At 40.7% G+C, this 26952-nt stretch overlaps 1 protein-coding gene across 1 annotated transcript in view; it reads right to left on the bottom strand.

Moving 5' to 3' along the window:
* Positions 1-1790: 1790 nt before the first annotated feature.
* The window catches only part of LOC124788950, a 462645-nt gene continuing 437483 nt past the window's right edge, over positions 1791-26952 (bottom strand). The window contains exon 12 of the mRNA XM_047256237.1: positions 1791-3547. Within this exon, the coding sequence (XP_047112193.1) occupies positions 2520-3547 (1028 nt within the window). The 3' untranslated portion in view covers positions 1791-2519. The remainder of the gene's footprint in view (positions 3548-26952) is intronic.

Genomic DNA, 26952 nt, shown 5'->3' with positions numbered 1-26952 from the left:
AACAACAATCACTATTACTACTAATTAAACAGGAAATTATAAAAGTTGAGAAATTGCTAGCTCAGAAGAGAGAGAAAGACTTCCTCCATACATAACAAAATCTGATATCTGCTCAAGGCTGCTAGCGAACTGGTCAGTGTATGGTAAACAGTGTCACTGAAGAGTACTTTTGAAACAATACAAGTAATGTGAAGCTGGGCACCACTTCTCAGTAGATGAACTGAGCGAGATAGCGCAGCAGCACAATATTGCACTGGTGTTCAGTTTCCCACCTAGCCATCCGTATTTAGATTTTCCATGATTTGCCTAAATTGCTTAATGCAAACGATGAGATGCATTCTTTGAAAAGGACATGGCTGGTTCTTTTTTTTTTTTTTTTTTTGCCCTTTTCCAACATAAGCTTGTGCTCTGTCACTAATGGCCTCAGTACCAATGGAACATTAAACAACTTTCCTTCCTTCAAGATGACAACTGATAGCTGTTTATAGCTTAAGTAATTTAAATCTAACTTAAAGAGATACAGCAGTGTGCAGTTATGAATAATTTTTCTTTGTAGTTGTTAGTAGCCCCTGGAGGATATGTATTACTTTTAACATTCAAATTTTGGATGACTGCTGAAATATTTAATTGGAATAAATGTATGTGTGATCTTGATGGAAATTATGAAAAATAAATCGCAAGTGGCACAAAAACATTACTTGCAAACAAAGTGAAAAAAACCTGACATGATAAGATTGTAAGTGAATACGTTTGGAAGGCAAATCCATAAAGTAGAAATGGAATATGTGAAGAAGTTGTGGTGATATGAACACACTCCAGAAGTGTGATGCATGTCCATACATGTTCTTATTGGCAATCAAAAGTTATTTCTATAATAAGAAAATACTATGAGAAAATAACTTGTCAAGTATAAATGGACAGATGGTGTTAACTGGTTTTATTTTTATTTTGCATGTAATAAGCTACACCAAGGAATCACATGCATCTTCAGTGTTGGACAGCAATCCGTCACTTCGCAAGAGGAAATACCTGCTCAGATGTGGAAATAAGTATTCTGTGGATTGCCATCCTGCCATGAAGATGTGCAGACTTCCAAAGAATGGTTATATTAACAATAGATGTTTATTGTAAGAAACAGAAAATGAATTGTGAAAAGTTTACTATGTCTCTCTCTTGTGTACTGTTTGACATGTTTCAGTTTCAGTCTAGACTGTGTGTGTGAGATGGGCTTGCTTGTGTGAGTGCATGTGTGTTTTCTTTTCTGATTGAGGCTTTGGCTAAAAGCATAATCTATAAGTCTTTTCATTGTATCTGTATGCAACTCAGTGTGTCATCTTGACAGTGAGTAGCAGTCTGTCCTTTCCATAATTGTTGGTATTCCAACCAGGACTTTCCATTGTGTGTGTGTGTGTGTGTGTGTGTGTGTGTGTGTGTGTGTGTGTGTAAACACGTAAACTTTCTTTGTTCTTAGCTTTCTGACTTACCACTACAAAATTTGTTATGGAATTTGAAATTGTGTCTGATCAGTGAAATTTTAAATAATGTGCAGTCAGCAGTACATATACCATACACGTTTCAGAGTTTGTGACACTTTATGATTTATATATATAAAATATCAGTGGACATACATAAAATAATGAGGTTTTGTGACTGGATATGACATTTGTGAGTGTGTTTTTTCAGATTTAGTGCACTTAGTCATTTAGCATGTAATGGACATAATTAATTACAAGAGTCGAACATGGACAATTACAGGCATTAAGGAAAGAAAAATCAGGGATAATGACCTCTTTTACAAATTAAAATTTATATTTATATGCAGTATTTCTGTAAAATAAATATTGTACAGAGAAATCATTTATCTTATGCAGAGTATAATCATTGTACATTTCATTTGTGTTTTACTTGAGTTGTACTTCCTGTGACTTGTAATGTAGCAGAACTGATAACACATGGCAAAAACTAATCTTTCAAAAGTGACAGTGAGATATGATAAAATCAACTTTTTGACAAATTAGGATAGAACATGATAACAAAATTGATAGTAAAGGAAAACCTTTGCACCAATTGCTCTCAGAAAAGAAAGTAATCAGCAATTTTATTAGTTACAATGTAGATTTAACACTGTAAAACTTGTCATTATAAGATTCATTCATAATAAAACTAGTGATGACAATCTATTTCTTTTGTTATACAGACTGTACTCTTATAGTATTGTACTTCGTAAGAATAAGAGAGGGAAGAGGTTGTTGAAGGGGGCAGGGGGAGGGGGAAAGAGAGGGAGAGAGAGAGATGGGGGGGGGGTATTGTCTTATTAAATCTGTTTTGAGAAGCAATGTTGTGAATATTTTGTAGTAACATTGCACAGACAAACATACAACAAGAATAGATTAGTGAAGAAAAAGTTGTGTATGTACATCATAGAAGCATATGTCAGACAGTTTCTTTCTTCATGGTACATTTATCAAGTACAAAACAGGAACACACTGATGACTAGCAATCATATAATACAAAACTGTTTATAGAAATGTTTCATTTTGTTTTGGATCACTAGCAATCAGTTCTCTTCTCTTATACACAGGCCCCTGTTGCTGTTGGTTTCTTCTTTGGGCTGCAGTTACTGTGGGTACAGACATATCTGCTGCTACACCTGCATCTCGCAAAGCGTTTACATCAGGAATATGCCTTGTCTGATGACGAGATTCAGTATACCTGCGCTTTGTGTACTTCTTCTTATCCTCTTGGTCTCCCTGATGTGTAGGTTCAACCACCTGTGGTGCTTTTGCATTTTCCACTTTCTCTATCCTCAACATACGTTCTATGTCTGCTGTCTTTGAGCGCAAAACAGCTCCCCCAATACTTGATATACTTGCAGTGTACTTCCTGTCACCACTTAGCCTTTGTTCCAATGCTTCTGTATTTGTCTTAGGGTCCTGTACTATCACTTGTTTAGAAGAAACACTACCTGATGGCATAGAGGAAGTGCTAGCACTTTTAGATAACTGGTCTGCTACTTGTAGTGTGGAGACAGGCATTCCACTTCCTTTGGAAACATGGTGCTGTTCTACAGTAGGAGGAAATTCTTTAGAATGTATCACTGGAGCTTGTTCTGCCACTTTCTGAGTTTGTCGTAGCTCACTTGTGGAAGCAAATGTCACTTTCTGAAGAATAATAGGTGCCACTTCCTTTGCCATAACTACAGTGCCCTTAACTTGTTCTGACTGTTGCCTCTGGTACGCAGTAACAGAGGAAGACTTTGCACCAGCAGTTAGATGAGTTGTTCTGTCATCATGTAGACCCACAAACGATGCATTTGCAGCTGCATCAGGAGATGTGGGTGGACTGGATGCCCAGGATGGTGGAGGCGAAGCACTGCTGCAAAGAGATGGTGGCGTTGCATGTCGAGGCGGACTGCTTACAGTTGTGGTGGCTACTGATGAAGATCCCAGTGCTGAATCAGCTGACGCAGATGGATGGATTGATGTCTGCGATGAATCACTACCACTAGCAGAGTGCTGCCGTCGCCGTCTTGTCGTTGACCCATGCACTGAAGTTAAGAGGAAAATAAATTTTCATGATTTTGAAAGCATAAGCATTTTGCATCCAAGGTACTTAATACACAAACTGCACAGGGCATGATAGAAACTAATAAGATAAAGTAATCTTATTACACTCAGATCCAGTATCAGTGTAATTACTTGAAATTTTGAGAAACTCCTCTTCTTGGACAAGCAGTTTTCCTTATCAAGCATAAAAAAATGTTCCACACACTAAGTCCTAACAGTGTTTTCAGTAGGTCTATAGATAGCTGTGTGTAAAGTGACTTGGCCCACAAAAACACAATTGCTGATTAAGACAACAGTTATTGGGAAAGTTTAGTGGGACGATTGGCCATTTTTAATTTTTTATAGTTTTTGCTCCTGACCAACACAACCATACATTCAGAGAATTCCTGCAACTGAAAAAATTCTCATTTGTGCTGAAAGTAGTAACACTACCACTGGGTGCATAATGACCTTCAACAGAGAAAGTAGCTTAAAAAAAACTTAGTGTTGTTCACCAGTTGGTGTTTTAGATTATAAAACATTTGCATCAGATGGACTTTTCAAAATGTAGTGGATGGTCTTTGTATCTCATTCATTCATGCATGCACACATCCTGTGCCATAAATAACATCACAAAGGAAAGTGTTCAGATATGTGGAATGAGTCAACTTATACATTAATAGGCAGGAAAGCAGGCACTGCATACAACTGCTGTCAAGGATGCCAACAACAAATCATGCATTGAAGGTTGTAATGGATGTATGTATATGTATGTTAGAGGACAGTTACTTGGGGAGACACAATGACACTACTCCAGTTTTACATTGCTCAGCTGCTGTTTTTATCTAACGGGTCAAACTAAGCAGTTTTGCATGGATGTAAGTAGTTGTAGCAGCATCTAGGTGAAGAACTGAAGCATGAACCAATGAAATATAGGTGCAAAAATTATTTCCCTTATCAGCAGTAAGTCAAATAATGAAGATGAACTAGGAAGTAAAAATCTTAGACAATAGCGCAATGTACCAAAATGCAATAACAAGACAGCTGACACACGACACCTGTAAGAAAATAAACGTCTGCGTGAAAAATATATGAAAGAAACCTTTAGGCAGTGCATTTTTCGTGTTCAGGACTCTTGATTATAAGAAAACATCATTTCCCTTCCAACTGTATTCTTATCCCAAAATGAATCCAGCCACAAATAAAAATGGTAACTACAAATGAAAATAACTTACGGCTTGGGTTTGAATGTTATTTTCAGAAACAAAGTGCCTTTTTTCTGCAGTTAGTAGCTCTTCTGCCTTGATCTTATGCACCGGTATGTAAAAAGTCTCAAGGTTATAGTGTTAAGCACTTAGAGAAGCTAGTAATAAAAATATGAATATCTGGGAAATGATTGAACATGCAGATTTCAATTCTGATTTCATCTCTGACAGTTCTGATTGAGGGCACATAGAATTACTGATGTCCAAGCTTTGGTTTGATGAGCACATTGCTATTCCCAACAAGAAGAAAAGGATACTGTGCAACAGTGAATGATAATTGATTTTTAAATCCATTTACCATCCATGAAACAGATATTAATTAGCCCTATAGTAAAAATAGCTTATATGATCATGATGGTCAAGTGGCACCAATAAAGCATTCCCAACAATCATGTTTAGCTAAGAAGGGAAAACTGCAATTCACAACACAAAAATTTGATTGCATTACACAATACAGGGAGAATTTACAGGATGAACAATGGGGAGAAGTTCACCATGCATACAGAGTAGATAAGAAATTTCATTCTTTTCTAAAAATATTCACAGAACACTATGAATTCAGTTTTCCTTCACAATAGTCATGGACAATTGTAGTAGAGGGCAAGAGAGAGAGAGAGAGGTTAACATCTTGTGCCAGGAAGAAAGGGCTTCGTTTGATGAAAAGGGCAAGCTTCAATCAAAATTTAAATGCATTAAAGCAGTACTGTAAAATTCTTCACTATGTCACCAAAAAGGGCAAAAACTATAAAATATTTGGAAAACAAATGAGATCATATAGTACTAAGGTACTGGACTTGGATTTGGAATATAGTAGTTTACACTGCCACGGGGCAATCCTGTTATAGTTTTTCCATGGTTACCCTAAATTGATTACAGCAGATCCAGCATGGTTCCATTGAAAAGAAAACAGCTTACTTTCTTTACCATCCATAGAAAATTCTAACTTCCAAGTATAAATCAAAGGTAATTTGGAACCTTTTAAAACAAAGGATATTTCATACTGTCCCTTTCTATGTTATAGATCCCCTTGTGGAAATTTTGATGCTTTCCTGAAACCACTGGATAGCATTTTGAGTAAACTAATGTCAGATTGTAGAAGTGTGAATGTTGTCATACTTGGGGATCTGAACATCAGTTCTTTACTTGACTGCTAGGAAAGCATGTTTTACAGCTTACGTTCTATCTTATGGGGTTAAGGATCTACTTGGACTAGTACTGAGTAGCAGTTCATGTTATGACAAATTACGACCATATCACCTCAGCAGACATCATAAATGGTCACATCTCACATAATTTAGGTCAGACAATCAGACACTAATGCTAAAATGCAATACAAACAAACCAACAAAAATGTATGAACACAAGAAAATACTATCTGCAAACAACTTTGGTAAGCTAAAATGCAGTCAAGTCAAGAATTCTGGGAATCAGTTATTACTACCACTGGGCTCAACAATAAACAGAACATGCTCCCATTAAAAAAGGAAGTACTAATAAAAATCCACCTTTAAAATCAAAACTTGTAAAATTAGAGGTTAAAACAAAAGGGATATAAAGAACTCTACAAGCAATACAGATATCAATATTACAGAGAAGTTAGGAGACTAAAATCAGAAAGAACTAGCCAGCAGATACAAAATTCAGATAACATCTCGGAGTTTTACTCATCAGTTGTTCATAAAATCAGAAACAATGCAACTGAAACTAAAATTAAAAATGTAGAATTAACTGTGAACAACGATATTGTTTGACCCTCTTCTATTTAGCAATATTTTTAATAATTACTTTATAGGCACTCTTGAAAAAGAACCAGATACACGGCATACATTCGAGGCCACCAGCAAACAGAATTGTTGTACACTACCTGTACTATGCACAGATATTCTGCAGCTAATTGATAGCTCTGCAGGATTAGATGAAATTTCTCCATATGTATTGAAGAAATACAAATGTGAACTAGTGAAACCATTATTAGTTCATCTAAACTGTGTTCTTGAAGATGGTGTATACCGTGACAAGATGAAATTGGCTGTAGCCAAACCCTTCCATAAAAAAGGAGAAAGGAAACATGTTCAAAACTATAGACTCATTGTTGTTAACTCAAATTAAGCAAGTTGATTGAGAAAATAATGTTAAAAGGAATCTTGGAACATTACAAAAATTCTGATATATTAGGTGATTTCCAACATGGCTTCAGAAGAGGTCAAAGTACCACATCAATAGCAGTACAATCTGTCCATTGTGCACTTGAAAAAATAAATGAAAAGTTGCCAGCAGCAGGAGTATTCCTTGACCTCTCAAAATCTTCCTTGATCTCTCAAAAGCTTTTGATAGAGTGCATCATGACACATGCTCTCATCAAAAACTGTGATGAGTGATGTCACTGGAAAACTCATGCAGTTGCTGGAAACATATTTGTTTATTCGTGTAGGCCATCAAGCTGATGCCTTTTGCAAAAGTCATACATATGTTGAGTAGATTAATATAGATAACACATACATACAGCAGTGGTACATACATTCATCTTAATATTCTAATTATATTACATGTTACAACATAGGGCAAGTAGATTATATTTCACTGAGTGAATATAAACATTTATTTAAGCATGTGCAACTTGTTGAATCACATCTGCCCATTAATATAAGGACTATTGTCAGTTATTTTTAATTTTGTCCCCTGCCTGAAGTAGTTATGCTCAACTCACATTTTGTGATCTAAGCAAACCTTTTGACTGTGTAAAGCATAAGCCACTCCTAGAAAAACTGGAATTCTATGGCATTAGACATAACAGCCTTAAATTAATAAAATCATATCTTCAGAATCGTAAGCAAGTTGTTTGTGTAGGGAGAGAAATGTCGAGTATAGAGCAAGTCAAGGTAGGTGTTCCGCAGGGATCTGTGCTGGGCCCCTTTTTGTTCCTGATAATGATAAATGATCTGCCGTCATTTATCAAGTCCACCACTGTGTTGTATGCAGATGATACAACATTTCTTCATGCTAGTGAGGATTTCAATAGCCTTAAAACTTGTGCAGCAAAGACAATTGACCAAGCATCCTATTGGTTCAAGGCAAATGGATTCCTGCTGAATGAAAACAAAACACAGCAGATGGTCTGTAGTCTTAGAGACAAGCTTCTGTCAGACAATCCAAGTTATGTCAAATTTTTGGGGGTATACATTGATGATAAATTATCTTGGGGTCAACATGTACAATATATTAGTGGTAAATTGTCTAGAGTTATTTACCTGTTAAGGCGACTTATGGATTGTGTTCCTGAAAAATATGTTAGAACATCCTATTTTTCATTCTTTCAAAGTATAATAACATATGGAATTATTTTTTGGGGGAACTCTAGCTGTGTACATGACATATTAATACTGCAAAAAAAAGCTATTAGGATAATTACTGGTTCTGCATATAAGGCACACTGTAAACCATTGTTCTGTGAACAGAAAATCATGACTGTTATAAACTTGTACATATACTATGTTCTAATTTATACGAAGAAGAAATTACCAGAAACAAAAACCAGAGAAAATGTACACAGCCACAATACAAGAAGGAATAGGTGCCTCTATATTCCTTACCACAGGTTGTCAAAGTCACTCAACAGCTACGAAATCATGGGGTACAAATTATTTAATTTTAGATTAGATTAGATTTACTTTCATTCCAATTGATCCGTAGTGAGGAGGTCCTCCTGGATGTGGAACATGTCAGAAAAACAACAATACATGACAAATATTTACAACTAAAACAAATAAGCTAATGTACCATTCCACAGGTCCCAAGTGGAATGATCGTCATTTTTAATGAACACTAAGAGTCATTTTACAAATACTAATGCACTGAATTTAAAATAAAAAACGTTTTTTATTTATTTATAAGGTAATAAACATGTAATACAACTACTGTAATAGTTATTTACAATGAACACATTACTGCACTGAAATGGTGCAGAAGTTAGATTATACTTACACACACACACACACACACACACACACACACACACACACACACACACACACACACACACACACACACACACACAAATTTTCAGTGAACACATTACTGCACTGAAATTGTGCAGAAGTTATGTTGTACTTATATACAAATCAGTTGGTTTTACTAAGAAATTCATCAATGGAGTAGAAGGAGTTGGCCACCAATAAATCCTTTAGGCTTCTCTTAAACTGAATTTCATTGGTTGTTAAGCTTTTTATGGCTGCTGGCAAGTTATTGAAAATGTGTGTTCCTGAATAATGCACACCTTTTTGTACAAGACTAAGTGACTTTAAATTCTTGTGAAGATTATTCTTATTTCTAGTATTGATTCCATGAATTGAGCTGTTGGTTTGAAAAAGTGATATATTTTTAACGACAAATTTCATTAAGGAATAAATATACTGGGAAGCTGTAGTTAGTATCCCTAGTTCCCTAAACAGGCTTCTGCAGGATGTTCTTGAGTTCACACCACATATAATTCTTACTGCACGTTTTTGTGCCCGGAAAACTTTAGCTTGGCTTGATGAATTACCCCAAAAAATAATCCCATATGACATTATGGAATGAAAGTAAGCATAGTATGCCAGCTTTTTCATTTTTATATCCCCTACGTCTGACAAAATTCGCATTGCAAACAGAGATTTGTTAAGACGCTTCAGCAGTTCTGTGGTGTGCTCCTCCCAATTGAATTTATTATCAAGCTGTAATCCCAAGAATTTAACACTGTCCACTTCTTCTATCTTCTTGTCATCATATGTTAGACATATACTCTTGGGACACCCCTTACAAGTTCTGAACTGCATGTAGTGTGTTTTTTCAAAGTTTAGTGACAAAGAATTGGCTAGGAACCAGTGATTAATGTCCACAAATATTTTATTGGCTGATCTTTCTAAGACTACACTTGATTTGCTATTTATTGCAATGTTTGTATCATCGGCAAACAAAACAAACTTGGCATCTGGTAATGTTACTGATGAAAGGTCATTGATATACACAAGAAAAAGTAAGGGCCCCAAAATGGAACCTTGTGGGACCCCACATGTAATTAGTTCCCAGTTGGATGATGCCTGATAGACATGTATCAAGCTCTTTCCTAATAACACCCTTTGTTTCCTGCCAGAGATATAAGATTTGAACCATTTTGCAGCATTTCCTGTTACACTATAATATTCTAGTTTACTTAAAAGGATATTGTGATTTACACAGTCAAATGCCTTTGATAGATCACAAAATATACCAGTTGCCTGCAATTTTTTGTCTAATGAATTAAGCACATTTTCACTGTAAGTGAAGATAGCCTTCTCAATATCAGAACCTTTTAGAAATCCAAACTGTGACTTTGACAGTATGTTATTTGAGATAAGATGGTTATAAAGACGACGGTACATTACTTTTTCGAAAATTTTTGAGAATGCTGGTAACAGTGAAATTGGACGGAAATTTGATGCTATTTCTTTATCTCCCTTCTTAAACAGTGGCTTAACTTCAGCATATTTCAGCCATTCAGGAAATATTCCACTGATAAACGACTGGTCACACAGATAGCTTAATATGTTACTTAGCTCAGAATCACATTCTTTAATTAACTTTGTTGATATTTCATCATACCCACTAGATGTTTTTGATTTTAAAGATTTTATGATGGACATTATTTCTGTTGGGGTAGTGAGGGTCAAATTCATATTATGGAAATTACTTGAAATGTCTGGACTAAGGTAATCCATAGCAGCATCTACCGAACCTGACAACCCCATCTTTTCAGTACCAGTTATAAAATGTTTGTTAAAAAGTTCTGCAACACTATACACATCTGTCACCAATGTATCATTTACTCTTAATGCTATTTGTTCCTCTTCATGTCTGGTCCTACCGGTCTCCTCCTTCACTATATCCCATATTGTCTTTATTTTGTTATCTGATATGACTATCTTTTCCTTGTAATATATTTGCTTTGACATCCATATTACAGTCTTTAATATTTTGCAGTATTTCTTATAATGTGCTATAGCATCAACATTGGAAATGTTTCGGATTGACAGATACAGTTTTCTTTTTGTTTTACAAGATACCCTTATTCCTCGAGTAATCCATGGCTTCTTTGTAGATTTTCCTCTAACCTTGGTAAGTTTTGGGGGAAAGCAGTGTTCAAATAAGGTAAGCACTTTATTAGCAAAAATGTTATATTTTTCATTCATGCCATGAGCACTGTAAACATCAGTCCAGTGAATGTCTCTGAGGAGTGTCCTAAAATAATCAATTTTTGGCTTACTGATTACCCTCTTGAGCTCAGATTTAACAGATTTTATATCCTGTTCAGTATTAACATTTAACAGAAGGAACTGCATGTCATGGTCTGAGAGGCCATTGGCTATTGGTTTTGTAATATAATTTTGTTCATTGGACTTTTCTATAAAGATATTATCAATGGCTGTTTGTGAGCAAGTGGCTATCCTAGTGGGGAATTTTACTGTGGGAATTAAGTTGAATGATAGTGTTACTAACTCAAATAAGTTCTTATTCGGAGAGTCTTTAAGGAAATCTACATTGAAATCACCAGCAACCACTATTTCTTTGTTTTTGGTTATTAAATGGGCCAGTACAGCTTCAAGGTGGTTTACAAACAGATTAAAGTTACCTGCAGGTGCTCGATATACACTTAATATTATGAAAGATTTTTTGTGAAAATCTAATTCTGTTGCACATGCTTCCATATGCTGTTCTAGGCAAAATTTATGAATGTCTATGTTCTTAAATTTATGACAGTTCCTGATGAATGTGGCAACTCCTCCTTTCTCCATTTCTGATCTACAAAAGTGAGATGCTAACCTAAACCCTGTAACACTTAAAAGTTCTATACCAGTGGTCACATGATGTTCAGAGAGGCAGATTATGTCAGCTGGGTTTGAAGACTCTAATTCATCTATGCATATAGTTAATTCATTAATTTTATTTCTCAGTCCTCGAATATTTTGATGCAATAAAGATAGCTGACATTTCACATTGTCTGAGTTAAAATTGGGTGGAGTTAAAATATCTGCTGACAGTTGAAAATTCTTAACCAATGGCTGTTTATGCTGATGTAATAAGCTGGAATTATGTTTTTTGATTTCTTTTTCAAACTGAAGGTTTGTCTCAGTTCTAACCTCTCTTAAAATTTGCTTTCTTTCTGTCCTCCCTACCCTAAAAAAGGGTCTTTTCTGAATCCTATAACCACTGGTATTTTACCACTCATGACAGTGCCTCCCCCCTTTAACTTTCCTGCTATTTCCACAGCCAATTTACCCTTCCCCTTCCTGTTGAGGTGAAGGCCATGCCTAGTATAATCCCACCTACTGAGAGAATCAACATGAACCACACCAATGTGTGACCCCGCACCCGACATGAGCAGCCGTTCCAGCTCCAAATTAACTCTCTTGACAGAAGAGTTCAAATGAGGTCGGTCATGGCGCCCAAGAACAGATACAAACTCAACACTAGTATGCTTCCTCAATCTGTTCAAGTATTACCTGAACAATTATTCAAACAAACAATTCATGACTGGCTAGTCCTCCACCCATTCTATGACATAAGAGAATTTATCAACTGTAATATAATACTACAATGTTAACAAGAAACCTGTTGTTTCTTTCAAACTATTAATTGTATTTTAGTATGTATATGACGTTGTCTATTGCTGTAATGGCCGAATGACAATAAAATTATTATTATTATTATTATTATCATAATTATGTGTATCATTGCACTTATTTACTTTGTTTTTACTATTCAGGAAAAAGATAATAAGTTGATACAAATACAAGGACTATACTTTTAGATACTTATGTTGTCAAAGGTTTCATGGCAGGTCACTCTGGACTTTAGTCCATGCATTAACCCAATGGTTCTTTACTGTAATACTAATATTTTATTCAGGTGCAGGTCTGCCACACAACCCCACATTTCAATGCCATAATTAAGAAATGGATAAACTATTCCATAGTAAACAATTTTTAGTGTTTGACTCGGGACTATTTTTGCCAGCTGAATTATCAGATACCAGCTTCTGTAGATTTTCTCACAAACAGAAGTAATGTGGTTTACCCAGTGGAGATCTTTGTCCAGGTGGACACCAAGAAATTTAATGTTATCTGTTTTTGCTGATGTAATAAAAAAAAATTGTTTCTTTCAGCCTCTTGAGAACCAGATGTTTTAAATGTTAGTAGCTAGGATTTACTGATGTTGATGTTTAGATCCTGGTGTAGAAAATATGTAATTATTTCCATCACACCCTTAGTTGCAGCTGAGCATAATGTCTCCAAGTCTTTTTTCATAAAATAAGAGGGAGGTGTCATTGGCATAGGTTACTAGATGTGAGTTGAAGGGTTGTGTCATAACATTGACATAAACCAAGGAGAGAAAGGAACCAAGGATCAATCCCTGCATCTCTAGAAGACTGGAAACCTGATACCTAATTATCTATTTTACATGAAAGTTAAGTAAACTGTTTGCGATTTGCCAAGTACAGGTATGTGGTCAGTAATTGCACAGACGAGTAATTGCACTGATGTTGCAAGCCTTCAATTTCTTAACGAGCAACCTATGGTTGACTAAGTTGAAGGCTTTGGAAAAATCTAAGAATATGCCTGCTGTCTTCATATCTTGGCCTAGGAGGGTGTCAGTTTTATGGAGACATTCAGTAACTGCAGTAGTGGTGCACCAATCTTTTATAAAGCCATGCTGTTTTTCTGTTAACAATTTGTTCTGTGTAAAATAAGCAGAGAGCTGAGAAAGGATAATCATTTAAAACACCTTACTAAAGGTAGGGATCAATGATATTGGGCGATAGTTTGAAACCTCTTTTATACTCCCATTCCCATGCACTGGTTTAACGATGCTTATTTTCAAACTACAAGGTTAAGTGCTTTCTCTAATACTACAGTTTATAAGGTAAATTAGTGATTTAACTATTTCTTTTATGCATTTTTTTAACTACTACACTTGACATCCCATCCCATCCAGCTGAATATTTGTTCTTTAATTTGAAGATTATCTTGCTTATATCACTTTCTTTAACCTCATCCAATTCAAAACTCACTGCTTGAGGGGTGTCATTTGGTATCGTTCAGCACATTTCTAAAGTGTGCGTTGGATTGTTGTTGGTGATATGAAATAAGGTTACATTATACTTTTGGTTCTTTTATATTATTACTATCCTGTGTAATGCATAAGGGCTTGCTCTGCTTAGTTGTGGATGTTTCTCGATACTTACTGATCAGTTTTCAGGACACTTCCCTTACATTTTTAGGTTGTGAGATTTCATTACTGTGGACTTGTTTTCTACAGTTTCAAAGTTCCGCTTTACAGTTTTTCTTAGCTGTGTTATATTTTTGTTTAAAAACGTGTAGTGTTGTTGATTTGTACAGGCCATCTAGGTAATGAATATTTTATGTGAGTTTAACAAGGCTGTCTGGAAGTCTGAATTTGTTATTTCATCCACTCTGACTCTGGTGTCGGAAGGAGCGGAAGCTGAATGTGCGCCACGGGGTATGTACCTGGATACCCACTAAGGGTCTCTGTGCTCCGTGCGAGTGTGGCACTCTCCATACCAAATGAAGCCTGCGGCCAACCGCATTTGCTGTAGTCATGTATTTTGGTGGTTGCACGGCGCTCCCCCCCGCAGTCTGGTACTCACCGTAGTTCGCATGTGCATCTCGGCCATACTGCCTTCCAGTTCTATGCATTGAGATACATACTGTCATTGTTTGCAGTGTTCCTGTGTTGTTGTCTTGCCGTTTTTACCACCTCGGTTCTTGCTTGCTTGCCTTGTGTTATGTCCTGGTCAGTTTTAGTGTTTGTCATCCCCTACTTGTTCATCTGTCCTGTCTGTTCTTTGTTAGCAATACCTCCAGTGGCTCACCCGCCTGGCAGCTTCACGTCTCCATATTTTGCTGAGTGTGGCTATAATCTATGCAATGATGTAAAAGGTTCAGTAGCATGGAGGCTAAGTTGGTCTGTCTCCTGGAGCAACAGCAGCAGCTCAGACAGCAGCAGCAGCAGCAGCAACACCACCAGTTAGACGTCTTACAGCAATCTTTATAGTTGCTGACACACAAAGCCACGGCATGGGACGCCCTACCACACCAGGTCCCAGGTGTCCCAGTTTCTGACGCTTCCCCATGTCCGCTGTTGTTTCTGCCATTTAACGATGTTAAGGAAGACCGGGAAACACACTTGCATCGTCTGAAACAACATTCCACAGTGTTTCAGGTCATGGATGACTCCCTACTGTGGTTGTTATTCTTGTACTGGGCATCATCAGACATGTACTTTCTGCTCCACAAGTTGGCCCCATTGTCATACTCCATGGCTCTCTCCTTTAGGGCATCTTGGCTTGAGTTACACCAGTACCACGAACAGCCTGGTCCGTCATACTGTTCTTGGGTCACTGACTTGCAGGGTCTCAGCTGCAAATAAGACTTCACTTGCACCAATCAGTGTTGTAAGGCATCATATGCAGACTTCTTGATTCGCGAAATATTTGTTCAACTGGCGCCCGATCCAGACATCCGTACGGCTGCGCTAAGACTTGATAACCCCTCACTGGAAGACATTCTGTGCATAGCCCACTCTTTGAAATTGCAAAAGCGACGAACAAGTGTCTCATGGCGAGGCCACAGGTGGCAGCATTAGAGTCCTCCCTGTGGGTGCCTCCATGATGCTGTTGGCGTGGTACAGCCCACAGGGAGCAATGTTGTTGAGACTCCTCCTTGTACAATGTCTCTATGGTTTTGGAGCCACTGGTTGCCCCTCATTGGGAGTCACTTCCGTCTTGCCTGCAGTAGTGCTTTTCTGCCCATTCTTATGCAGACTGTCCCCATTGCTAGAAGACGTGAACTCTCTGTCAGAAAGCCAGCCATCTCTGATCTGTCTGTCACAGCCACTTAACCCACTCCTGCTCCTTACCCACGGGGCTTTATGATACAGTGCACACACTGCAATCAGTCATTCCACTGGACGCCCCATTGATGCAGAAGTTGTTCCTCGTGCTCCACTATTTTAATGTGGACGTATGTTTTCAGGTTGATACAGAGGCTACCGTCTCCTTAATCAATCTGGTGACATTTACACACCTGGGTTCCCGGAGCCGTCTCCCACCTCGCTGCGATTGGTTGTGCTTTGGGCTTCCAGGTGCACATTGCTCTCTGGCCAGATGTTCAGCTATGGTTCTTCCAGGCTTGACCCTTTCCCATGGCCTTACGTCCAGCAGCCAAGCAGGAGCTTGATTGACTGCAGGCTACTGGCATCAATGAGCCCCTGAAAGTGAGTGCTTGGGTGACTCTGTTAGCTGTGATCAGGAAACCCACTGGCTCCCTTTGTCTATGTGGGGATTTCAGAGTTACAATCAATGCACAGTCCCTGCTTGAAACTTATCCCATTCCCCAGCAGGAAGACCTTCTCGCCAAACTGGCGCATGGTGAGTACTCTCTAAGACTGACCTGGCGGAGGCTTACCACCAATTACCCTTAGATGAGGAATCCCAGATCATCATTGTCATCAACATGCTTTTTGGATTATATAAATATAAGCACCTTCCATTTGGTATTTCCTCAGTGCCAGCAACTTCCCAGAAGTACCTGGAGCAGCTCACACAGCCCACCCCAGCTCGTGTCAATTGTCTCAGTGACACTTTGGTCACCAGCCGTACATGCCACGAGCATTTGCAAAACCTCGGTACCTTATTTCATGCCCTGCAGGCCGCAGGCTTACACTGTTGGCTGGAAAAGTGTAGTTTCTTTCAACCAGAAGTCGAATTCGTCCCTTCCCCGCTCCATGGATTTATCTTACCTCCAGTTTTTTTGGTCAAGGTTAACTACTACTTAAAGTTTTTACCCCAGGCTGCTGATGTTGCACAGCCCCTCAATCGCTTGTGTCACAAAGGGGTGCCTTTCAGCCTGTGATCAAGCTTTTCTCTGCTTGAAAACTACGCTCAAGTCTGCCCCTTGCCTGACTCCCTTCATTCCGGACTGCCCCCTGGTTGTGGCGGCCAATGCTTCAGCCTATGGTTTTGGCTCACAGGCATGAGGATGGCTCAGACCAGCCCACTGCAAATGTGTCCAAGACACTATCCTGAGGAACTGCTCTCGGATTGAGAAAGAAGCTCTGGAGATTGTGTTTGCCATTCAAAAGTTTCACATCTACCTGTTAGGGACGAAGTTCACTCTCCTCACTGATCACAAGCCTTTGGTTATCCTATTCAGCGCCCCCCCCCCCCCCCCCCCCCCACACACACACACACACCTCCCAGAGCAAACTGCCCAATGTCTCCAGCACTGGGCACTGTTCTTACACAATTACACTTACGTTATCTGATATAAGCCCACCTCTCAACACTCCAATGCACATGCCATGTCACGTCCCACTCCGGGCCCTGAACCTGAGTTCGACCAGCAGGAAGTCCTCTGCTTTCACACTGATATGGCCTGCCAAGATCCACTGGATGGATTTCCCATCACGGTTGCACAGATTGCTGATTCGCTCGTTGAAAACTGAATTCAGCCCCTAGTGGCACATCTCACACAGGCTCTTGGGTGTGTCGGGTGTCCTGTTGGTTGTGAAGGCTGACGATCATTGGGTGATCCTCTCACCTGATTTGCGCCACCACGTCCTATGCTTGCTACACCATGGACACTGGGAGGGATCCCGTATGAAGGCATTGGCTTGCTGGCATATGTATTGGCCCGGCATCGGTGGTGACACTGAACGCTTGGTCCCTGGGTGCACAGTGCGTGCGTGTCATTAAGCCAGCCCTTTGCGATCATTTGCACCCTGGCCCATGCCTCACCGGTCCTAGGACCGCATCCATCTCAATTTGCAGGCCTGTTCTTGGGATCAATGTGGTTACTCATTGTGGATGCATACTCCAGATACAGGTATATGGTGCACATGGCGTCCACCGCGAGTGATGCCACACTCACAGCCTTGGCTCAGGTTCTTGCCATTGAAGGCCTGCCTCATACTTGGTCTCCGATAACGACCTCCAAGTCACAGCAGCCTCCTTCCACGCATTATGTGAGGCCAACGATATCAAACTCATCCATCCGTTCCATCCATCCTCCAATGGCACAGCAGAACAACTGGGGAGGACATATGAACAACAGCTGACAAAAGCGATCAAATCCTCTGTCACCTTATTCTTGAGCACTTATTGCACCACGCTGATTGATGATCATAGTCCGGCCAAACTCCTCCATGGGCAGCAACCACGGACCCTACTCCATCTGCTGACACTGTCGCCTTCTGAGCTCCGCTTCCGATCCTCTCAGCGCTACATCCGGGCATGGCCGTGTAGGCGCACTCATATGAGGGCAAGGCTGCCTGGACTCACAGTAATTGTGACCCGTCAGCAGCGTGTGACATCGGTACAGTCACAGAAGGGGCTCAAGCGCCACTCTTTCGCGGTACCTTATGACCCCCAACCCCCTGGCTCCTTATGGTATGTACAAGGCCCTCAAGTCAGTCCCACTGCTGACAGCCGCCGGCTCCCCACAGGCACCCCGGCACTCCTTCCCGCATCCATGAGGATTGGAGGCGACATGCAGTGCCCTGCCCTCCAGTGATGTTTTAAAGGCTTTGACAGCCTGCGCTCCCAACCCCCTGCTGGTGGTCGATGACAAAGTGTCTCCCTCCTTCCACCCACCACGGCAACGTCCGGGGTGTTTCCGCCCCTATGCACAGGTTTCGGGGGAGAGGGATCTGGTGTCGGAAAGCACAGAAGTTGAATGCATGCCAGAGGGTATGGAGCTGGATATCCACTATGGGCTCTTTGCTATGGTGTGCACCTGTGCCGTGAGCCTCGCTGTGTAAATGCGCCACTCTCCGTGCCATGTTAAGTCTGTGACCAATTGTGTTTCCCGTGGTCATGTATTTAGGTGGCCAAGTGGCAGTAGCCTGGCAGTCTGGTACTTGCTGTAGTTTACATGTGCATCTTGGCCATACTGCATTCCAGTTCCGTGTATTGAGATGCACACTGTCATTGTTTGGAGTGTTGCTGAGTTGTTGTCTCACCGTGTTTATCACCTCAGTTCTTGCTTGGTTGTATCGTGTTGTGCCCTGGTCAGTCATAGTGTCTGTTGTCGCCTACTTGCTCATCTGTCCTGTCTGTTTGTTGTTAGTGATACCTCCAGTGGTTCCCCAACTTGGCAGCTTCGCATCTCCATATTCTGCCATGCAGCTATAACACTGACTGTGTATTGGCCCTGTTACATTTCTTTAATGGGACAACAGGAATCAAAGTGTTTCAATAAGATGTTATAAAACTCATTGCATTTGTTATCTGGTCCTTCCACATTGTAGATTTTATCCCATTTCTCCTCAGATAGTTTAATTTTTAGAGAGTTGATGTTACTATTGCTCATAACTTGTTTCTTCAAAAGTTTTTGGTGCTATTTTAGGAACTGTTTCTCCTGTGAAAGATGGTCTGAGTAATGAAAGTCTATGTTACTATACTTAACAGTGTCTTCAGCAGTTTTGTTAATTAATGCATAATCTATACTGGCAGGACTACAATCTGAGACTCCTGGTATCCATGGCAACTATATTTCTAAGATTGCCTGGAGTTAATACATCTACAAGTTTCATGTTAGCTAGGTTGTTGGAGTTAACATCAAAATTAAGGTCTCCAAATATAATAAGGTCATTGGGACCAGTTTGCCTAATTACGGTACTGAAGCTGTTGACAAAATGAATTACATCTACACAAGGTGGTCTGTATATTCCTACTACTTTATGTTTTACTGCACTGACTCAATGCTCTTTTAGTTGAATTGCAGTACCACTCACTTCTAATATCCCCTCTTCACTGTAGTGCTCAATAAATTTAAGTTTCTTAGACTGAATATGTTCTTTCACAAAGATTGCCATACCTTCACCCTTATGCTGTTTCCTACAATAGCCGTTTACTAATACATAACCATCCAGCTTATAATAGTTAATTTCATTACATTTTGGACCATGTTCAGTTAATACCAACACTTATGGCGAATGCTCATTTACAAACACCTGTAGTACACTGAGTTTCTTTCTAATGTACTTCACATTCAGATGTGCTAAGTTCTGCCTGGGTTTCTTCTCTGCTTATACATCTGTGGATGTTGTAGTGTCCTGTGAGGTAGACAACAGTGTACAGAAATTATACATACTGGAGAGGAAACAGTCAAGAAAAATAAATATTAATTTTGGTTGTCCTCAGGGCTCCATTTTAGGTCTGTTCTTACTCATATCTTATGTAAATGATTTCCCAAGTTCTCTAGATAATTAGCATTTGATCACTATTTATACTGATGACACATCTGTCATCTTTTGTGCTGACAGTGAGCCCAGCCCAGTTAAAGAGACTCAGAACTTTACTGAAAGTCTACAGCTCACTTAGGAAAAAAAACCATTACTCACTTTAAAGTGAATGGTCCAAATAGACAAAATATTATGACTGACGAAATTCTGTCAAAAAACTGTTCAGAATGTAAATTTTTGGCTTCATACATACATGATGAACATTCATGAAAGCAACAAGTTGACCATGTGTGCAAATAAATAGTATCCAGTCAATATGTATTACGGAGATTAGCCAATATCTTAATTCTGAAACTGTAAGTACTATATATTTTGGATTCATATGCCCTTTCTTGTCTTATGAAACAGTACTGTGGGGTGGGACTTGACACACTAATATCCCACCGAAAAAAGATACTAAGGTAACAAATAGGAAAGGTCACAAATAGGAATATGGAATTCACAACCATGACATAAGACACAAAAAAGACTTTCACATAGTTAACAGAAGATTAACTTTAACAGTAAAAGGCCCCTATGTCAAAGGAGCTGTATTACATGATTTATTATGAAATGAAGTTGAGTTGTTGACAGGGGATAAATTCAAAATGCATCTCAAGCAGTGGCACATCCAAAACTGCTCAAATAACTTGGATATTACTTAAATAATGACATAAGAAACAATCCTGCTGTTGAAATAAGTATAGTACTTGTAGCATATTGTAAAATATTTGTAATTTGCCACTGTAAAAATATTTATACATTGTTAACAATGCAATGCATACAACACTAATTATTAAGAGCAAATAATAAATTAAAAATTAAATTAAAATATTTAATATCTTGATAGAATATGACGAAAAGGAAAGTTGCCACTCACCATATACGGGGATGCTGAGTCGCAGATTGGCACAACAAAAAGATTGTCACAAATAAGCTTTCATGCAGCAAGGCCTTCGTCAAAAATACATGAGTAGCATGCGCTCACACGCACACGCACACACACACACACACACACACACACACACACACAAAATGCGACTCACACACATGACTGTACTCTCTGACAACTCCACTGCGAGCAACAGCACCAGTGCTTGAATGGAATGGTGACTGTGTGGGGGTAAGGAGGAGGCTAGGGTGGGGAGGGTAAGGGATAGCAGGGTAGGGGTGGGGGACAGTGAAGTGCTGAGTGCTGCTGGAGAGCACACAGGGATGATGTGGAGAGAGGGTAGGATAACTGTGTGCAGTTGGGAGGTTAGATGGAGGGCATGAGAGAGGTGGGGGTTGCAGAAAAAGAGGCAAGTAAAATGTCTGAGTGCAATGGTGGAATGAGGGCTGTGTAGTGCTGGAATGGGAAATGGGAAGGGGTGGATGGGTAAGTGCAATGACTAACGAAAGTTGAGGCCAGGAGGGATACGGGAATATAGGATATATTGCAGGGAAAGTTCCCACCTGTGCAATTCAGAAAAGCTGATGGAACTGTAGAGAGTCGGTGCAGGAAATGATTGATATCTTTTATATACAAGGGTAGGTTCTGGATAATAGGTTGAAAGTGTTGGTCTGCAGAGATTCTCAGTGGGGGCACAGTAACCGGCTACAATGGGGCTTCTTGGGTGGTTGGGTTTATGGATGGGCCTAAAGATTTGGTGAGTGACTGGAGATAATGCTGTATTTCTGGAATGGGGTCATAGTGCCAAGGTTTGTTGGTGGAGATACCTGACAGCTGGCAGAGTCCTTCTGCCAGGTAATCCTTGCAGTTCAAATCAACAGTGGTGAAGCCTTTGTCTGCAGGTAGGATTATAAGATCAGGATCAGTTTCTAGATGGTGGACTGCAGTTCTTTCTGCAGATGTAAGGTTAGTTTGCATGTTGAGGGATTTGGGGAACATTGCTGTGGCAAGGGGCTCGAGGTTAAGAAATTCTGGAAAGTTAACAGGGGATGATTTGGGGGCTTTGAGGGTGGATCATGGTTGGATGGAGGAGTGAACTGAGTGAGGCAGGATTCAACATTGGTCTTTGGCTGAGTCTGATTGGTAGGGTTGTTGGCGAGGGGGTGTTTCCACTGTAGGGACCAGGAGAAGGAGAGAAGGTTTTTAACGCATCCTGCCTGATTGAATTTGGGAGTGGGACAATAGGTGAGACCTTTTGAAACGACTGATATTTCTGTGGGGCTAAGACTTCTGGAGGAAAGGTTAATGATCGGGTTTTGGGTCTGTTAAGGTTCTGGATTCTGTGTGGTGGAGAGAGGGAGTTTTGGATGGCAGGGTAAATGTAGTAGGTCTGCTTAAGACAGGGTTTGTTAGCTATGAGGGGTGTGTGAGGCTGTTGTAGATGTGGTGGATAGTGGTACTCCAAGGTGGGAGTAGGAAGCGAGCAGGGTGGAGAGTTTTTTGAAGTAGTGTGGTGCATGCTGTTCTAGTCCCTGGAGGGCAAGAGTTTCAATCACAGGAGTTTGGGAATGCACAGCAGCATAATTTTGGAGATGGACAGAAGGTACTGCAAGGAGGTTTGTGCTTCGTTGATATGGTTTTTCAGGACTATGTTGGTGAGGGTTAAAGATTGGCAGAAACTGATCAGATGGAGATCATTGTGGAAGGAGGGCTGGCAGCTCGAGGTGAGTAATTTGATGGTAAGGCCATTTGGAGGGATTCCATGGGCCAAGCAACAATGCAGGAAAGAAATGTGGGACTTGGTTTTGGCTAGGGATAAGGAAATTTTTCTATATTGATTAAGTTGGAAGGAGCAAGGATCCATGGTAGCAGAAAAAATTTTACATAATTTTTTGCATTTTTTCCACCACCAAGGATCCTTGCTTCTTCCATCTATGTCAATACAGGAAAGTTCCCTTATCCCTAGCCAGAACCTTGTCCCACATATTTTTCCTGCATTGTTGCTTGGCTCATGGAATCCCCAAAAATGGCCTTACCATAAAATTACCCATCTCTGGCTGCCAGCCCTTCTTCTACAGTCACCTCCATTTGTTCAGAGGAACTAGAGAAAACATGACATTGCCACCTCAAAAAATTCTCCACCCTTCACACTTCCCATTCCTGCCTTGGAGTACCACTGTCCACCACCTTTACAACAACCTCCAAACTTCCCCCATGTCCTCTCATAGCTGACAAACCCTGTCTTGCAGACCTACTACGTTTACCCCACCCTCCAAAACTCCCTGCCACCACCACACAGAATCCAGAACCTAAAACAGACCTGATACCCAGTGATGAATCTTTCATCCAAAAGCCTTAGCCCCACAGAAATATCAGTCCTTTCCAAAGGCACCTTTAGCCACACTCAAATTCAATCATGCAGGACTTGGTTAAAGACCTCTCCTTCTCCTGGTCCCTACAGTGGAAACACTTTTTCGTCAACAACCCTACCAACGAGACTCAATAAAAGGCCAATGTTGAACCCTGCCTCACTCAGTTCACTCCCCAATCCAACCATGATCCATGCCCAATACCTCCAAGTCACCCCCTGTTAACTTTCCAGAATTTGTAACTTTGAACCTTGTCTCACCATCATTCCCCAAATCCCTCAATATGCAAACTAACCTTACATCCACAGAATGAACTGCAGCCCACCATCCAAAACTGATACCAACCTTATAATCACACCTGCGAATAAAGGCTCCACCATTGCTGTGTTGAGCCGCAAGGATTACCTGACAGAGTTGCCAGCTGTCAGATATATCCATCTAAAAACCTTGGCACAATGACACCATTCCAGAAATACAGCAGGATCTCTAGTCACTCATCAAATCCTTAGGCCCATCCCAGAACCTCTCCCCAGAGTCCGTCTCTCTGCTCACCCCTACCACTCCCCTTACTCCTACCTTCCACATGCTTCCTAAAGTCCATAAACCCAAGCACCCATGATACCCCATTGTAGCCAGTTACAGTACCCCCACTGACATAATCTCTGCTCTCGTGCAGTGATGGAACGCATTGCCGCCTTGGTGTTTTCAGAGGCCCAAAGTGATTTTAAGCTTGAAACAGTACAAGATAACTTGTACTCCAGATTTTGTTTTTACAACTTTGTTTCCATCCATTTTAAGTGCATATCACAGTTTTATCATTGTTTATACAGATGGATCTCAGCTAGAGAATGCTCTTGGTTGTTCTGCTGTTTTCCCTGATAGGGATTTTAAAGTGCATCTTCCAGAACAATTTACAAATTATGATGTGGAATTATATGGCATTCTGGTGGCACTGGAGAGGGTTCACAGACATCACCGTACAAGATTTCTTGTCTGTTCCGACTCTCATAGTGCACTGCAAACGCTTCACCAAATGCATACAGACCTGCTGATTCAAATCCTTACAGTGGATCCAACACCTTGGCAAGGAGGTCATCTTTTGCTGGGTACCTGGTCACATTGGGATACAGGGCAATGGCATGGCCGACAAAACCATCAAGGAAGCAAGTTGGGAGAGTGCTGTCCATCAATGTCCCATCCCGTTGCACGCCATAATCTCATTTTCTGACAGATGAATCATACGTCAGTGGGGGACTGAATGGCTGCACGTGACAGACAACAAACTGTGGTCGCTCAAATTGACCACATGGGCATGGTGGACTTCATGTCAGCCTCGCCGCTGGAAGGAGGTTCTGCTTACCAGACTGCACATCGGGTATAGCCCTTTAACACATGGCTTCCCCCTCTGGCGGGAGGAACCACCATTCTGTGAAGTTTGTGGCATGCCACTTTCAGTTCAGCATATTGTGGCTACGTGTCCTACATACTGATATTAGGGCAGCCCTCAGTCTCACTGGAAATCTGCCCATCATCCTCGCAGATACCGGGTGAAATTTTGTGAACTGTCAGGCCTCATCCCTAAATTTCTGGGAAAGGGCAACAGACATTAATACATTATAAGCTGCTCCACATGTGGGGACAGCCTTCATCCCCACCCCAAGAGATTTGCATGCTGACTTTTCATCAGTGTGCTGATGACCATGATTTTGAGTGCCCTCTCAACCCAAATCCTCATCAACATCATCATCTGCTCTCATAGACCAACACCTTCACAATCTATCACCCAAAACCTACCCTCTTATATAAAAAATACCAACCATTTCCTCCACCGACTCTCCACAGTTCCTGTGCCTTACCACACAGTGCTCTGCTTGTCACTATTGATGCCACCACCCTTCACACTAACATCCCTAATGCCCATGACCTTACCACTATCAAACACTACCTTTCCCAATGCCCAATGGATTGAAAATCAACAACCTCCTTCTTATTGCCATGGCCAACTATATCCTCACCCACAATTACTTCTCCTTTGAAGGCATTACCTACAAGCAACTCCAGGGTATGGCTATGGGCACCTGCATGGCACCATCCTATGCCAGCCTATTCATGGGCCATCTAAAGGAATCCTTCCCAAATACCCGGAATCCTAAACCCCTCAACACCACACCCGGTTCACATTCATTGCTGATATCTTTGCGATCTGGATGGAGGGTGAGGACACTGTATCCACATTACTCCAACACCTCAACAGCTTCTGTTCCATTTGCTTCACATGGTCCTACTCAACCCAACAAGCCACCTTCCTAGATGTTGATCTCCACCTCAAAGATGGCTTCATCAGTACATCTGTCCATATGAAACCAACTAAATACCAGCAGTACCTGTGCTTCTGACAGCTACCACCTTTTCCGTACCAGGAAAGAAGTCCCTTCCATACTGTCTAGCCACCCATGGTTTCGCATCTGCAGTGATGAGTGGTCCCTCTCAAACTTACCTCCTGGCTCATATCCTTGCAATAGACCTAGATGCAAGATCTGTCCCATACATCCTCCCACCACCACCTAATCCAGTCCAGTCACAAGCATCATGCATCCCATCAAAGACAGGGCTACTGTGAAACCAGTTATGTGAATTACAAGCCAAGCTGCAACCACTGTGCTGCATTCTATGTGGGCAATACAAACCAACAAGCTGTCTGTCTGCATGAATGGTCACCGATGAACTGTGGCCAAGAAACAAGTGGACCACCCTGTTGCTGAGCATGCTGCTCAACTCGACACCCTTCATTTCACTGACTGCTTCACAGCCTGTGCAATATGGATCCTTTCCACCAACACCAGCTTTCCTGAACCGCGCAGATGGGAACTCTCCCTGCAATATATACTATGTTCCTGTAACCCTCCTGGACTCAGGCTTTTTACTTCTCTCCTGTTCTACTAACACTCCCCCCCCCCCCCCTCCCCCTTGCCACAGCCATCTGTCTGACCTCCAGATTGCACATAGCTGCCCTACCCTCTCTCCATCTTGTCCCTGTGTACTGCCCAGCAGCACTTCACTGTCCCCCACCTCTATCCTACTCTCCCTCCCCCTCCCCACCCCAGAGCCTCCCCCTTACCCCTAATCAGTCGCCACTCCCATCATGGACTGGTGCTGCTGTTTGCAGTGTGGCTTCAGTTGTCAGAGACTGCACTCGTCTGTGTGAGTTGTGTTTGTGTGAGTGTGTTTGTTGTCTATTTTTGACAAAGGCCTTGCTGGATGAAAGCTTATTTGTAAAGAATTTTTGTTGTGCCTATGGATGTGGTTCAGAATCTGCACTATACGGTGAGTGGCAACTTTCCTTTTCGTGATATAGTTACATTCCATCCTGGATTTTCTCTTGCTTAACTTCCTGATAGCAGCGAAAATAAGATACAATATTAAATTCAAATCACTGGCCACTAAATTCAATAAATTATTCCTAAGAATAACTGAAAACACAGGGGGATAAAATTATCATAATCAACGTGCTAAGCAACAAAGTGGTCTACTTGTTTCTTGGCCACAGTTTGTCGGTGGACAACTGT

This window comes from Schistocerca piceifrons, chromosome 3 (genome assembly GCF_021461385.2).
Source record: "Schistocerca piceifrons isolate TAMUIC-IGC-003096 chromosome 3, iqSchPice1.1, whole genome shotgun sequence".
In the NCBI taxonomy this organism is placed as follows: Eukaryota; Metazoa; Arthropoda; class Insecta; order Orthoptera; family Acrididae; genus Schistocerca; species Schistocerca piceifrons.
This window is presented reverse-complemented; position numbering and strand designations above follow the sequence as displayed.